The following is a 15,738-nucleotide window of genomic DNA, read 5'->3' on the forward strand; positions in this document are numbered from 1 at the left end:
AAATTCGCTGTAGTGGCTCAACTTCACTCACTAAGTTTCGCCTACAAAAGCGACTAACTAAATCTGTAGTGAGCCAAATACATCCTCAGATAAGGGAGTTTCTGGTTACTCGAATGGTGAGTCTGGAGCAGTGAGAGGAAATTTCACAAAAGGGCCTCTGAAAACCTCAAAGCGAAAATAGGATCAGGTTTAATTTACTACTCACTAAATTTCGAATAGCGAATGAAATTCATTCACAAAATAGCCCTTTGTGGTTCAAATGCACTCACTATATTTGGTAATCGTGAGTGAGATGAAGCATCAGCTAAGCAAGTGAAGGCTCTCTGTGCAAAAGATTTAGAACTGTGAGATTAAATTTCGCGAAAGTGCGACAATCTCAAAGGTACAGTAGCAGGGCTGTTCCATTACTCACTTAATTTGGCATGGTGAGTGAAACAATCTAACGAAATCTCGCGTGAAGTGAATGAACTTTACTCACAAAATCTGGAATCATGAGTTCACTATATACTCAGATATGTATATCAATGAAGTTTCCGGGCATTTGTGTAGTTAGTCGCGCTTTAGGTCCTAGCAGGTATAAATTTCGCGTGAGTCCTTTATTAATGACTGAGATATAGAGCGTCACTTTTGTATCTACATTCAACTGGAATAGATTTGAATTTCTTCTGAGGTCGTACAAAATATAAGACTAAAAGTGTAGGCATTCGACTCCACCACAACCTGTATCTATTTGGCAAAACATCTAACTTCTCCTTAGCCCTCAAAAATCCCAACTGTAGCAACAACTTTAAACCCCTTTATTAGAGCTCAAAATTCCCCTTCTGATGTTGAAAATAGCACTTACCACCCGGAAAACATTAGTTTAACCTACCCTTACGTCGCCCCCTTGTAAAAAATCAAATTCGTCAAGCTACCTCTTTAAGTTAATGGAGTGTTGCACTTTAACAGTCACACAAGGGCTCTAAATTCCCCACCGGAAGCAGGATATTAAAATTCTATTTACGTTTTTCTTTGAAATGAAGCAAGAACCAAAGTAAGCACATGGAGTTTAACGTATGTCTTTCAGTTAAGGTTGGCAGCGATTCAATAAATTGGCCCTAAACTAGAAATTCTGAGAATCGCAGGTACCCTTACAGTCTCCCACACCCCATCAATTAAAGATCCGCCATATGTTGAAGTGCCGACCACAAACCTCTGGTTGATGGCAAACAAAGGCATTCTCCCAGCTCAGGGGGGCGCAAATGCAATTTAAACGAAGCAGATAACTTTTGTTCGGGTAAATTGAGGGGGGAAAACGAGTATGTGGTCTTTTATACGAGATTTCGATATGTGGTTTCACCCGATCTAAATTCTTTCCGTAAGTGGTCCCAATTAACAGCTATTTAAACGATCTTCGAACAATCGCTTACTAACTGCAACAGCAGCAATTTTATTGAATTAATGGCAACAATTAAATTAACCTTAATTTATTGTCCGTTGTAATTGTGAGCGGTCAAGTAAGAGGTCAGGAATGGTAAGAAGTTTTAGCAAAGAGAAAGAGGGTTTCTAAGGAAGTACTGCCTGAAACAACTGTCATCAGGAAGGTATTATGTCTGCTTTACGCAATCTCATTAATAATTTAAATGAACATCTTAGAACACCACAGAAGGAAGCGTGTTCTGCTCATAATATGCAAATCTTCATGATACAATAACGAAGTGATTTATGCGGAGCTAATTGCCGGACAAAGCCGGATTTGTGTCAAATAAATTTCGCTACAACTCGGAAACAGCCTTCACGGAAGGTAGTTTCTACACATATTACGAAATCGAGACATTTTCAAGCAAAATGTTCCAGGCTGTAAGGTTTTCGTAATTGGCGCGATGCTGCCTACATGGACGCGTCTTGGTTTCTATGGAAACAAAGGCGTCAAGGCCGATGGGGTAAAGCATGCCCTCATAAATGTGAAACGGTACTTGTTAGAATCAAAATTATTCCATCCATCCAAGATGACTTGAAATAAATCCCTCTTTAAAACCGATTTCCTTATTAATTTATCCTGATTACCTCAAATTAAATTTAAATTCTGCCGAGATGCAGCAATGGAGTTATGCATCCGTAAGTAGTAAATTATTAAATCTGTTCAACTGTTGTTTATAGAACTAAGTTCAAGTAGCGTTAAGTAGATGAAGCACAAGTACACTTTTGTTTCGGCCATGATTATGGTGCTTATTAGGTAACGCAATTCGTACTCGTGCAGTTGTTATACTACTTAACTACTGAGGATATAAATGGTGTCTGTCAGCTTTAATATTGAGGCTTATAATGAGTTGTGGGCACTTGCTACGTGTCTTTTCTCCATTTCTGTTGATTAAGATTTCACAGATCAAAGGCAAAGCTTGTGGAATATGAAACAATCTTATCGCCAGCTCAACTTCTGATTCCACGCTTCTAGAACGGAGAGTAGCACCCATCCCCTGTCAACACTCTCATGACCTCGCAGATCTCTACGTGCGAATTTCCAGAATATCTGCAAGACTTGACCCCATCAGATCTCCCATCCTATCCGATCTCGTACACTTTTACATACATCGCTGTAGGTCCTTGGATGAAAATAATTACACCCATAACTGCTACCATCAATAACCTGTCAAAACTAATACTTCACGTCGTCTTTAAAGTCCTTTAAGCGTATCTTATTATAAATATTTTCTATTAATAATGTCCAGGTCCGTTGCAATACAATACTTGCCGCCATAATAACACCGCGGTGGAAATAATTTTTCACTGTATGAATTATACATGGTTCGCTCCTGAAGAAATGTCATTGCGGCAATTGCCATATGCAAATAATGCAGAGAGAGTTGGATGTGGAGGAAAATATGGCTTAGTTATTTATGACAATTTTTCAGTTATTTATGGGCCTAGTGATCGAATTTCTTTTTCCCTGAGGCGCTTCCCAAATAGTCACAAAATTTACCGTTATTCCAGCCAAACAAGTGATTGCACTATCTGCCTAGTAAACGCTGTGTAACTTTGTTTATATAGTCTAATTAAGCGTTTAAAGTAAACATTGCGCTAGTGCGCATGTGTTATTCATTGTTGAACCATTAATGAAACTTGATCTAGTTTTTTAAAAATAAACTTTAAATCTGTTTGATTTGAGGGCCCGTAATGTGATATGCATGGCCTCGATGGCTTGGTGCTTAATTTCCTTGACAATTTCAGAAGCCATTGCTTTCTTCATAGGAAAATACGTCTTAATAGTGCAAAGGAGCATAAATTTTCTTCTCGCAATGGGAAGCCTATTATATTTCATTACGATGTATCCTGCTGGTGGTTCAGAGAGACTTTTGCTCAGGTGCTTTTTCAAACATCAGTGATTTACTGAGAGAATTTTGTTGGGAAATACCAGGAAGTAGAATGGATATCATTCCAAATAGAGTATTCAGTTAGTTTTGGTAGCAGAGTTCAACCGTTTCCGCATGATCTCATTGTATTTAGGCAAAATGTCGCTGTAAACTCACCCGATATTTGTATAGTTTTCAAGTACAGAGAGACGGAATTTCTAATTGAAATCACGAAAATTCGAAAAAAGGCACATCCTCAACATTTGATGTCACAGATCTATGGCTTGATTTGCGTTTTGATTGTAAATGAAACAATAAATAAGCAGATAAATAAATAAAGAAAAATAGATCAACAGCAAAGCAAGAACAATAAATATTAACGCACATAGTAAATGAAGTTTGTAACTTAGAGTTGTATATTTCATGAAAGCTCCTGCGCAAAGCTCCTTCCGACTGTAGTCGGTTTAAGTCGCCACTCACTAAATTCAGCGTAGTCAGTCAATTTCATTCACCAAATTTCGTCTACAAAATCGTAACCTGAGCTAAATCTCTAGTGACTCAAATACATTTTCAGATAAGCGACTGAAGTTTTTGAGTGATAGATCTCGTGTAGTGAGAAGCAACTAATATTTGTTTTAAAAATAATTAAAAAATACTACTTGAGACAATTTAATTAACCTTTCTGTGTCTCATAAGTCTAATTTCTCCTTTTTTGGAAACATCCAAAATCCAATTGCAGATCCGAAATAAAAAATCTCAAACACATTTCCGAAATGTTCCAACATTCCCTAGAAAAATCAACTTCTAAAATTTCTTATAAACGCTCAGTAAAGTATGGCAAAAACATAAGGGAGGACATAAAGACGCTCTGATCTCCAACGAAAGTATCATTTTGTAGATTTCAATACTCACTTGATTTGCCTGGTCGTGGATATCTCAAAAACTGTGGGAGCTATAGGAAAATTTTCAAAAACTAAGCCAACTTTGCCTTTCACAAATGAGTTTTTGGCATTCTTGTTTTAGAATCTGTTTAAGTTCTGCTGCTAAAAGCTATATTGGGGTTAATTGGAATGTGTTTCCTCGTCACCACAACATTATTCAACATATGAACTCTTCCCCAAGACATTTACAAACACGTAAAAGTATTTGCGCAATGGATTATTATAGCAAACACACACTTAAGCACATGCAAGCAGAACAAATTTTTAATTAGCGCGAAGGTTACATAATTAAGTCCATGTTTGCTCAGCAATCCAACCTTATGAAGCAAGAAAAAAATTTTGGGCAAATACTCGTCTAATTCTATGCAGTTCCTATTCTACACTCGTGTAAATTGGGCCTTACCTAACCGGGAATTACAGGTGTCAGGTGCTGCGCACTTCCCCGAAATTCGTGTCTTTTATCGTCGTTTTTATAGCCCCCCAAGTGACTTGGCAACTCCGCGGGGGCCCCCAGACAATACCCCAATCTGGCCGTCTGACTAGGTCTCAGGGGCGGACGTTAATGATATATATTTCACCCGAAACAATTTGATGAGAACCCGCATTGTCTTTTAGGGCTTTTCCAGGGATCCGCCCCTATTTTAAAACCCTGTTTAGACGTCGATTTCATCAGTAATAATTGCAAAGAGTTCCCACGCCTATTAAGTGAAATAAAGATATTATAATTTAATTTCGACAAGTCATGACAATAATGTTGTCTTTGATTTTGACACGTATTGTGTGCACAATTACATGCCCGAAGATTTGATTTATGTGCTCATTTTTAGATAGTATCAGTTCCTAATTGCTGTGTGCCAAAAGTGCTGTGAGTGGTAAATTATTAACTTCAGGACCATATTTATGTAATGATTGATCAATAAGGCGGCAAAGGAGCGTTTAATCCTACTTAATCGACTCTCCATTATTGGCCCAAGACAATCACGCTGACCTGGTTCAATTCAGGGTGCTGCCGATTAACCGTATCCTGCTTCTTGAGTTGAGGGACGCTAATAATGTCGCCATTAAGAGCATAAATCTCCTTTATTTTTGCCACGATGCAGATATACTTTACGTGAGCTAATTCTCCACACTAGCGAACATTTATCTTCACATTTAACTCTGAGTATGAGTTATACGGAACAAGGATTAAATTTGCTAGATATAATGTATAAGGTTCCAACATCTTCATTACTTATGCGTTTAAAAATGATATGCAGCTGGTAGATCGTGTCGTAAATCGTGAATAGTGAGTTCCGACCTTCATTTTGATTTTGTAATACCAGGGTTTCTTGAAAAGGTGCTGCTTATCCAAGAAGATTTAGTTGAGTCAAGAATAAATTGCCTTGAGAGTTGAGCTAATTAAGGGTGGAGAGCGGTCTTCCTTAAGGGTCCATAGTATCTGATAGAGAAGGTGCTTCATAGTCCCAAGAGAAAGGGCGAGTGCAGCAATTTCCACGTGCAGAGAGGTCCACGCTTAGGGAAAATAGCAAAAGCCGCAATTGGACGTAAATCTTCCTGGATTCCATGTGATTCTCGGGATTTTTCCCTTCCAGCTTTTTACTGACGACTTCAGAAACCTCTTTGCCTTTCTAATGCGAGTCTTCAATACCTTCTTCTTTTGAACAACCTCCTTCTTCAATCCCCTATTAATCATGGTACTTTTACATGCTTAGGAGGGTTTACTATCACGTATGCCACAGTATACGTAGAGTGACCATTAAAAAAATTTCACGCAAGTGTTGAAATATCGGAAGTATGTCTTAGATAAATTCATCTCTTACTTGTTGTCAGACAGATGTTTGATGGTAAATAGCAAATGGCTAATCAACGCTCTACGTTTACGGTACGATTTCATTGAAATCGGGTTTGCTTCATCTATGCGTTGCCAGCCTTAGGATCTCAAAGGTTGAGTGAGAAGAAAAACCGCACACTTGGACATAAAATTTTGCACTTTTCACGCATTCTCAACTAGAAAACATAAATTTACATAGAAAATATTATTGATACACTTTCAGGATTGTCCCTCCGCATTACATAAATTTACGGTCTGATTACGAGCGGAAAATTTATGAGCAGATAAGTTTACAAATCATACTAATTAGGCAGTATCTAATTGCCCCAGGTCGGTTTCATTTGCAGGAACCAATTGCTACAGGAATTACTATTGACTATATTTGAACTTATTGGATATTACTCATCAAAATGTTTTGGCCTTAGAACGAATATCTCGAAAAGTGTTTATTTGCCGATTTCTTCTGCGGCTTCAGATTCGAACGAATCTGTGCCTTTCCCAACCGGTATCTGATATTTTATGTGGGAGGACAATTTGTCTCCCAAAATAATCTAAAAGGGCGTTGTGGCATCAATCGAATTTGAGAACGGATTTTCGAAATTATCGCCCGGCATCGCTTATTAAAAACCCTGAATGAATTTAAATGACGGTTCTTAAGGCTTAGGGCCTACAGTTACAATAATAAATATTAATGAGGATCGAAAAGGCAAAGTTCCGTTGAAGTTTTAAGTGGTCCTCCAACGTGGTTCGTTTCATTTGCATTTTAACCGATCGGAATTGAGGGCCAAGTTGCCCGGATTAAATGACGATGCCGAATCAGTGATCCCAAGGAAAATACTTGCAAACAATATCCAATAACGTCTGATGATGAATGTAGACAGCTAATAGGTCATATACATAATTTATGCAAATACCACCCATCGGGAACTAACTCTCTGTACAACTTTGACCTTAAAGCCTTCATGTTACAGATAAAAAAATGTCCGACAATGCAAGTGTAAAAAGTGTGAACATTGCCCAACGATCGGCTCACGATTCTGCATGCGGGTTGAAAATGAGTCAAGGTTTCCCCATAATTTGTACTATTTAACTGGCTGCATAATTTATTCGATTATTTATAGGCATATTATCTCATTAATGGCATTAATCAAGGCGACAAGTAGGCGGCAATGAATCTATTGTAATGCGGCCCTAAAACCGTAAAAGCTCTCTTCATATTAGATTTAGTCCGAAAAGGAGCTTTTTGCCATGTAGATGTGTCCTTTGATAAGACCCTCTCTTGTAGAGTGTTCTTGGAAATTAGTGAGGCAGCGAAATGGGTGGTCTAGCTTTGTGCCAACCGCGGTATTGTTTTCTGTTTGCCTTAGTGTATCTATAAGGTGTGGCATTCCTGTCTTTCTTTATTATAATCAGAGTGCGTTTTCGGATTAAGTCGATGGATTAGTTCACATATCATTGTAGCTTTTTCCTCCCAACTTAATGCTCCTTTCTAAGTGAATACCAGCGGGGGGCAAAAGAGGCAATTTTTTAAACAAATTAATGAAAAAAAGGTCATTTGTATCTGTTAAAAAGTAGCAGGGGGCGGTGGACGTAAGTAGGTCCAAAATTAATTATGTATAAACATTAGAAGAATCGATTGTCGAAAGTGTTAATGGAAAGTGGAATAATTGCTTGTTTAAAACTCATTAGTAGTCTTCTTAAATATTTGACTGCTCAAGTGCATCGGAGAAAGATGATGTATTCAGGCAACAGTAGTTCTTGCACCTGAAGCCAATGGACACATATTTTATGGCGTATTTGCATAAAAATTATTACTTTTTTGGCCTGTTTTTAGTACACATGGAGACACCGTCCACGGAGCTATGCAGCTCGATAAACATCAACAAACATGAAATATTCTAGACAATCATTCGGAATTCAGATCTTCGGGTGATTTTTATCTGCTTCAAACCCTTTTAAGCAGAACTTTGTTCTGAAAATTACACAAGGTGTTCGGAAAAGTTGATACAGCACTTAAGAAGGTAAAAGTAGTGCTGTAAATAGAAAAAAGATTATACACGTTAGTCTGATAGAACATCGTTACTGAGATATGGCCGTCCAAAGGGGGCTATCATTTGGATATTTTTTAAAATTACTCTTTCTGACTAAGGTAATGGAATGAAATTTGTAGATAATAATCATACTATACGGGTCTTTAACTATCATAAGTTTCATCAAAATTGATTATAAGTTTTCTAACTATCATTAATAGAAATTTTTCGATTTTTTTATTCCTTTCCTGTTCTCAGCCATGCATTATTTAGGAAATAATTATTTTTGACTAAATTATGAAAAATGAAAAAAAAAGAAAAGATGTTTTTTGTTCAAAAAGGTCTAATTCGCTAAAAAATATTATTTGCTTGATAATTCAAAGGAATTTAAAAAACTCAAAAAAATTTTGTTAATGGTAGTTAAAAAACTACCGTTATTTATAATCAATTTTGATTAAACTTATGATAGTTAAAGACCCTTATGGTATGATTATTACCTATAATTTTCATTCCAGTATCTTAATCAAATGATAGGACCCCTTCAGAGGGCCATATCTCAATAATAGTGCTCCGTCGAATCAATGTTTATTGGGACTTTTTTTTACTATTTTTGGCACTACATTCACCTCCTTAAGTTTTGTACCAATTTTTCCAGACACTTTGTATAACGTAAGACTTCCAAAAATTCTTCAAAATGTGTTAAGTGTAATGGCGCCAGAGGGACACCCCTACGTTGTTATTCAGAGTTCAGGCAATATCGAAAAATGTGAATTTTTTACGTTTTTCCCCAATGTAATCAAACGCCTTTGAGTACCTCTCTGATTTATGCAGCAATGTTATTATTCCTAAAATAGCTTTCAGCCAAGGCCATCCTAACGCTAACGGCGTACTTACAGGGTTGTGATAAAAAATTTTAAAATTAAGATAATAAACTTCCCTGGAACTCTTTTTTTTTAACCCCACGCGTTGCAACATTGAAAGTTATGAAATTTATTTACTTAGTTTGCTAAAAGTTTTCAATAACTGCTTAGCTTTTTTCACATATTTCAGTCTGATAATGTCTCTGTTTATTCTCTGTAGATCCGATTTATTTAGACATTATTTAGTTTTTCAGTGTCGAGTTAATTTTCGCAGATTCCTGTATAGAGAACGGCACGGCCCTGTCTTGTGTGTGCAGAGTAAATTTTTAGCTTGAAAATTGTTGCAAAATATTTTTGAAAATTCTCTAAAACTAATCGCAGAGTCGTCATAAAATATTTAAAGGGATTTTGATCATTTTTACTATATGACTTATATTTTCTTTTCATAAAATATCCACAATTGACATATATAAATCGTCGTCTTTGTTGACTTTTTGAACGGTTTTATTTAAAAAAAGTGAATTATATCGTTTCAAATACTCCCTATCAAAGATTTTACAATTATCTTCATTCCTCTCAATGCAGCATGCAGAAATCGTATCATTTGTCTTACATATAGGGAAATCGCCCGAACTCGTTCTTTCAAGAATGCAAAATCATCCATAAACACCTGTCAAATATTCGAGATAACCGAGAAAAAGAAGAAAATTGCCAACTTGCACTCTTCTCTTCGGGCTAAACCATGAATGAAGGCGAAATGTGGCACACGGCCTGATTTTGATTTCTTCTTTGAATCGAAGAACTCAGTCACGTTGGCATGAACAAGAAAATTGTACTAGAAGCAGTACAATTTGTGCATGAAACATTCTCGACAAATTGCTTTAGAAACATGAATTAAATTATGCAACTGAGAATTTAGGAAGGAGGAAGCCAGTTTCGATAGTACTTTTAAAGTTTGAATCTTAAAAGTAATTGTACTAAATTTGGGCACATCGAAAAGTACAATTCAGTGATTCATTCACATCCCTGGACCAATTTCTTCGCTTTGGATAATGCGTTCGTGCCGATCGGATTGAGACGTAATTGATTGTAATTTTGCGTGCCTGAGCTTCGGATCTTTGGGGAGATATCACTTATTTTATTTGGGCATGAAAACGATCACGGAAGAGGATTAAACGCAAATTGCTAATATGTATTTCGAGGAGGTAATCAGCCAAAATGTACCCTAATTTTAATTTCGTTTGTGCCGAAGATGCCGCAACGATAGCGTAGCTACAAAAGTGAAATTCTTTTTTAATAATATATTATTTCAGGTGAGAGTATTGTAGTTCCTTATCTTTATACTCTTGAAAGTTTAATTTACCAGTAATTTTCTTACCTTTAGATGTTGGAGAAGTTTGGAAGCTTGAGAGCAAAACTCGCTTTCAAACCGGCTAAGGCAACCGCGGTATTCACAAACTAGAAGATCTCTGGCTTGGCGTACTAGGCACTTCTTCGATTCCGAGTAGTTCTGGTAGATACTGCAGAAGTACTTGTCTATGAGGCCTTCCACCTCGCTTTTCACCTAAAAGAACGAAACTATCGTCAGCCAAATTTATCCCAACAAATGCAAACTTCCGCCCTTTCATCCCTAAAAGAGGGCAATTTATACCTTCATAAGGGCTCATTGTTAAGCATAAGGGGGATGCATAATAATAGCGATTATGTTTCGTTTGCACGTATTGTGAATGTGGGTGGGAACTTTTTTCCGTTGAAAACAGTGATTTTATTTATCACACACAGCATAATTTCTCAAAACATACCTGGAATTTCAATGATGACAGGGCATAAATTCACCTTGCGCGATAAGACCCATTGAATTCTACACAAATATATCAGTTTCTCAAAATCTCCATAAAGTGATTGATTTTAGAGTCGGATGAAATATATTACAGGCACTCGCCTAAGCAGAATTTTTCCTTATGAATGTGTGATTCGATCTCTGCAATGTTGGCTTAAGTCTCCCAAATTAAGCTGCCAAAAACTGTGATCAACAATGAAAGATGACCCACTCAATGACCTCTTTGGAATTGTATAATATCACAACCAGTTAAGGGACGTGCCATAAGAGCGATTCTTGAGATATTTCTTATTCGTGGGCCATAAATTTTGCCCAATTGTTATTTATGGCTGTATACACTGCTAAGACCAGTTGGGCAATTTTCTTGTGACACCTTCCAGGTTTCCTTGGCTGGGTGGACCATTGTAGGTTATAAGAGAAATATATTTAGGTTTAAGCTTATTTATGGCATAATTACTGCCCTTAGGAATGAGGTTGCCCCAGACATTCATACAATTTTAAGTTGGGGAACTGCAAATGCTGATATAAATTATTGTTATATTACGCTTGGTTCAATCACTGCAGAGAATTTGTGGATATTGCCTAGCAACAGCGGACAATTTAGATTTCCACAGAGGACGAAAACCTTCGAATCTTTGAGCGCCGATACCTCTGGAAATCTATGAAGAAATTACCCAAAAAATACTCTCAAATTAAACAATTAGATAAGCTGCACAAGCTTGTTCAAGCCAGGTTCCAATATCTCTTTTTGTTTCCGAGATATGGGGTCATGGAAGAACTTACAATAGTACCGCACGTTGAGCTATTTCTGAGATATTTGGAAAAATAGTTTAAGAAGATAGCTATTTTCCCAAACATATTTCAAAAACTGCAAATACTCTGGAATCAAGTAGGACGTAATCTGGTCTGTAAACTGGCCCAACAGTGTTGTCATTTCATTTTTTACTTTGTGAGTTATGAATCTGCAAATTTTCGTGCGATGAAAAACTCAGATCCCGATGAATGAGACTTTCGGTTTAGAACACTAAAACCTGAATGAAATCGATGTTTAAAAACAATATTCTGGAATTTAACAGGACGCAGTCTGGTCTGTGAACTGGCCAAACAATGCTAAAAGGGATGTTGCAAAGTTGATAGTTTTTTGAGTTTTTTTATGTTAATAAGAACGAAATATTCTATTAAGTTTAATAAGACCTTTCAACGTAAACCGCAGGAAACTATCCATAACTAATACACACTTAAACCTGTGCTATCAAAGCTTCTAATTATGCAAACCTCTAATCTGCTAATAGTACAAAATTATAATCTTTCCGCAACACATAGACGGAGTTCCTGTAGGTTCTTCTTGTAGCAGTGAAGAGCTTCGGGCGTTCATTCGTAAGCTTAAAGATAGGATCGAACCCGCAACGCGACATTCACTTTGAAATCCTATAATGATGGAAATCTCTCATCCAGGAAATCGTCGTTATCGCAAAAGGATAAAAATACGCTTATTTTTAACGCTGGATTGGATAAACCGAGTCTAAATAGGCGTTCTGACGTTCGGGGAATGTGGTCATTAATTAGGTTTTAGCTGCCGATGATCAGAGTTGATCTTCAGGCTTCTATAGCTAAGTTATGGATTTTGGTTTGTTAAAGAAGAATGCGGACGATTTTTTGACTTTCTCCCAAAACGATCCACTAACCCAAAAATTAAACCATTTAGTTTATGATATAAGAAATTATGTAAATCCGATAAGAAGTCTTTATTCAATTCATCCAAATTAATGAGCAGAATCCGCTGTAAGTAACCGTGGTAAATTTCTGTCCTTTGTACAAACCAATTTGGTGGTTAATGAGCGTGTCATTTGACTTCAATATAATCATAACTTTACTACTTATATCATGAGAGAAACGAGAAAAAAGAAAGTCCTTAAATCAATATAAATATTTGTAAAGGCAGCAAGCAACCCTACAAACAAACCCCCACGTGCTGGATATTCCCAAATTCGATTTTTTCCCCTCAATGACAATAAGAAGATCCTTTGTAATCAGTTGTATTGAATTAGATTCGTGATAGGGAAAACATTTATCTTCTGATGGGAAAACATTTCACTATGGGGTTGAATTATTTATTACCCACCCTCATGGGAGAAGTATCAAAAATTTTCTACCATAAGGAAAACCATAAAACGGGGCACGCCCCTCATTATGTCCAAATGCAAATAAAATAAATCAGAGAAGGACAGAGCCAACACGCTCCCTCAAATGACGAACAATAAGGTTATTAAAATGGGTGTCTTTAAGGCCCAATTTATTGGGTTTCTTGTTTGCCTTTACGACATAAATTACATTGAACACGCTGTATATAAATTCGGTTTAGGGTCACTTTAGACGACAACAGAAAGGGTTAATCGAGTTCGCACATATGGAGATTGCAGAAATAATATAAGAGGTCAGTTAAATTGAGAGGAATAGTCACCTTTTGCGCACATTTAATTCTGGTTAGGGAGGTTAGCGAAAGTCCCCCTGTTCGAAGGTGACGGGCCAATTGGACGTTCAAGCTGATTTTAAACATCTGATATCGTTGGATTTAATGCATACTGTAATGTTACAAATGCGTGCGAAGTATTCATATATTTGGTCAAATATACCACGCTATTTAAGTCTATGCAAACAGTATGACCATGTCGTGGCATTATTTTACGTTTAAGATGCACGTGTAAATTAGTTTAAAAGTTGAACTTTCCCGAGATTACGAAACAAGTTTTGTATGAGTTTTCAGATGAAGTTTTTTTCAGCTTCTCAAGGGGAGAAGGCACGCTTTAATCCATGTTAAGGATGAATTTAAGGTGCAGATGGAACTCTAATTTTACCCAGGAAGAGACCAAATATATCCCGGAGGTTAGTTCAGGTTATCATCCGCAGTTCGAACTCGAAACCTCAATATTCTTGAAAAAAGCGACGTATGACTATGGAATAACGATACTTCTATGCTATGTGGTATTTTTTTTTCTAGACTCGTATGGAAAGTAACTACTCTCTAAACACATTTTAGTGGAGAATGGTGCCCTTTTCCACACACGTTTGCGCACGAAATTTAAATATACAAAATGTCTCCGAAAACATTGCGATAAATTCAACCACGTATTTTAGATCCCAAAATATGACGAAAACTTCACATAGATATATATCGAAAGGCGCTTTGTTTTGAATACACAAAGTATGAAAAGTTGTTTCGTAAGGATGTTTTTTATTAATATTTCCGAAATTGTATGAGATAAATTAATGAAATTTTGTATTTTATCATAATTTTTCTGCTCTTTTTGAATCCTCTATAAGGAAATTGCCGCATTTTTCCAGAAGCAGGTAATACAGGGGGATAGTGCTTAAAAAGTACCTACACTGTTTTGCGTCTAACTTTATTGACGATTTTACAGGAATAATATTAAAACGGAAAATTTTTACATAAAAATGTCACTCTTCTTAAAAGTCTAAATCTCTAAGATTTTTCGAGAAAATTGAGATTTAAAAAATCGGTGGATACTATACTTTATTAAATCTCAGATTTAAAATTAAATTGATCTTGAGATGAAACAAAAAAATATTGTTGATATTTCTCAGTACATGACAACATTTATTAATAAAATTTGGTGGTTTTTCGTTGTTACCGGAACGGTGCTTAATTACAATGATTGTTAAAGAAAATGACTAAAAAAGGGATTTATCGTCAACAAAGTGAAGTACAAAAAAGCTTAGGTACTTTTTAAGTACTACCCCCCTGTATTGCCTATCCCTGGAAAAATGTGGCAATTTCTTCATAGAAACTTAAAAAGTGCAAGTCATAGTAAAATACAAAATTTTTCATTAATTTATCTCGAAACGTTTCGAAAATATTAATAAAAAAAAATCTTCAAGAATCAACCCTTCACACCCTGCATATCGAAAACGAAGCGCCTTTCAATATAATGTTTATATGAAATGTTCGTCATATTTTGGGACCAAAAATATGTGGTTGAATTTATGGCACTATGGTCAGAGACACCTTATAGAGAGAAAAGTAAAAAATAGAAATATCTTAATAGATGACAGCCCCTTTCTTTTCTAACTGACTCACGTGAAGCCGTGATCCTTTCTCAATTTTTTTTTGCTGCCGCATGCTAAGTAACGCACCCTAAAATAAATAATGAACCTTTTCAATTCTCAAGAAGCTAAATCCTCGTTAGGACTGCCTTATTATCGTTAGTCGTTGTGGAAAGGACTACTCGTACGTATAAATCGTCTGGTACCTACATTTCGCACACACTCATTTTCATAAATATGCTTCGGAGCCACTCCTTTCCTCGGTACTCCTATGAACATCTCCGCTATGGCCAATATTTCTCAAGATGTTAGTTTAATAGGATTACTATTAAGTTCGTGTTAAAGTACTTTAATATACCCGCGGTATCCGTTTGTGGCAGGATTAAAAGGAAATAATCACCAAAACGCCCAAGAGTTGAGTGACCGTAGCACATGCCTCAAGGGTGAAAAGCAAATCATGGATCTGAGTGAAATCAATCTTAAATCGTGGCCGATTCGATGTTTATTGTAGTCGGTGGTCGTTGAATTGCAACAATTGCTCTACAACCAGTGAAGTACAGTGAAAGTTGCATCATTTGGCTCGAAAATCGCAACACCCTCGGGCCTGGAAACGAAATTGCTGCAACTTTATTGAAGAATGCTTTTGCTATAGTTTCCGCACACGATGATTTGTCCACTACCTTGGAACATTAAACGTTTCACCGAGTCATCTACATTCATAAGTAGACAGTGGATTTTTATGTAACTGCATATTTTTGGCCGTAGTGGATAGAAAGATGGAGATTGCATCAAAATTTGTTTTATCATATAAAGATCAAAATGCAATACTGTAAATTTTGCATATT

General features: G+C 36.4%; 1 protein-coding gene across 6 annotated transcripts in view; it reads right to left on the reverse strand.

Moving 5' to 3' along the window:
• The window catches only part of LOC136416400 (puratrophin-1-like), a 133,012-nt gene that overhangs the window by 86,651 nt on the left and 30,623 nt on the right, over positions 1–15,738 (reverse strand). For all 6 annotated transcript variants that reach the window (XM_066401549.1, XM_066401544.1, XM_066401548.1 and 3 more), the window contains one exon: positions 10,370–10,555. In XM_066401549.1, coding sequence (XP_066257646.1) covers positions 10,370–10,555 — 186 coding nt within the window. The remainder of the gene's footprint in view (positions 1–10,369; positions 10,556–15,738) is intronic.

Source organism: Euwallacea similis, chromosome 23 (assembly GCF_039881205.1).
Source record: "Euwallacea similis isolate ESF13 chromosome 23, ESF131.1, whole genome shotgun sequence".
Classification (NCBI taxonomy): Eukaryota; Metazoa; Arthropoda; class Insecta; order Coleoptera; family Curculionidae; genus Euwallacea; species Euwallacea similis.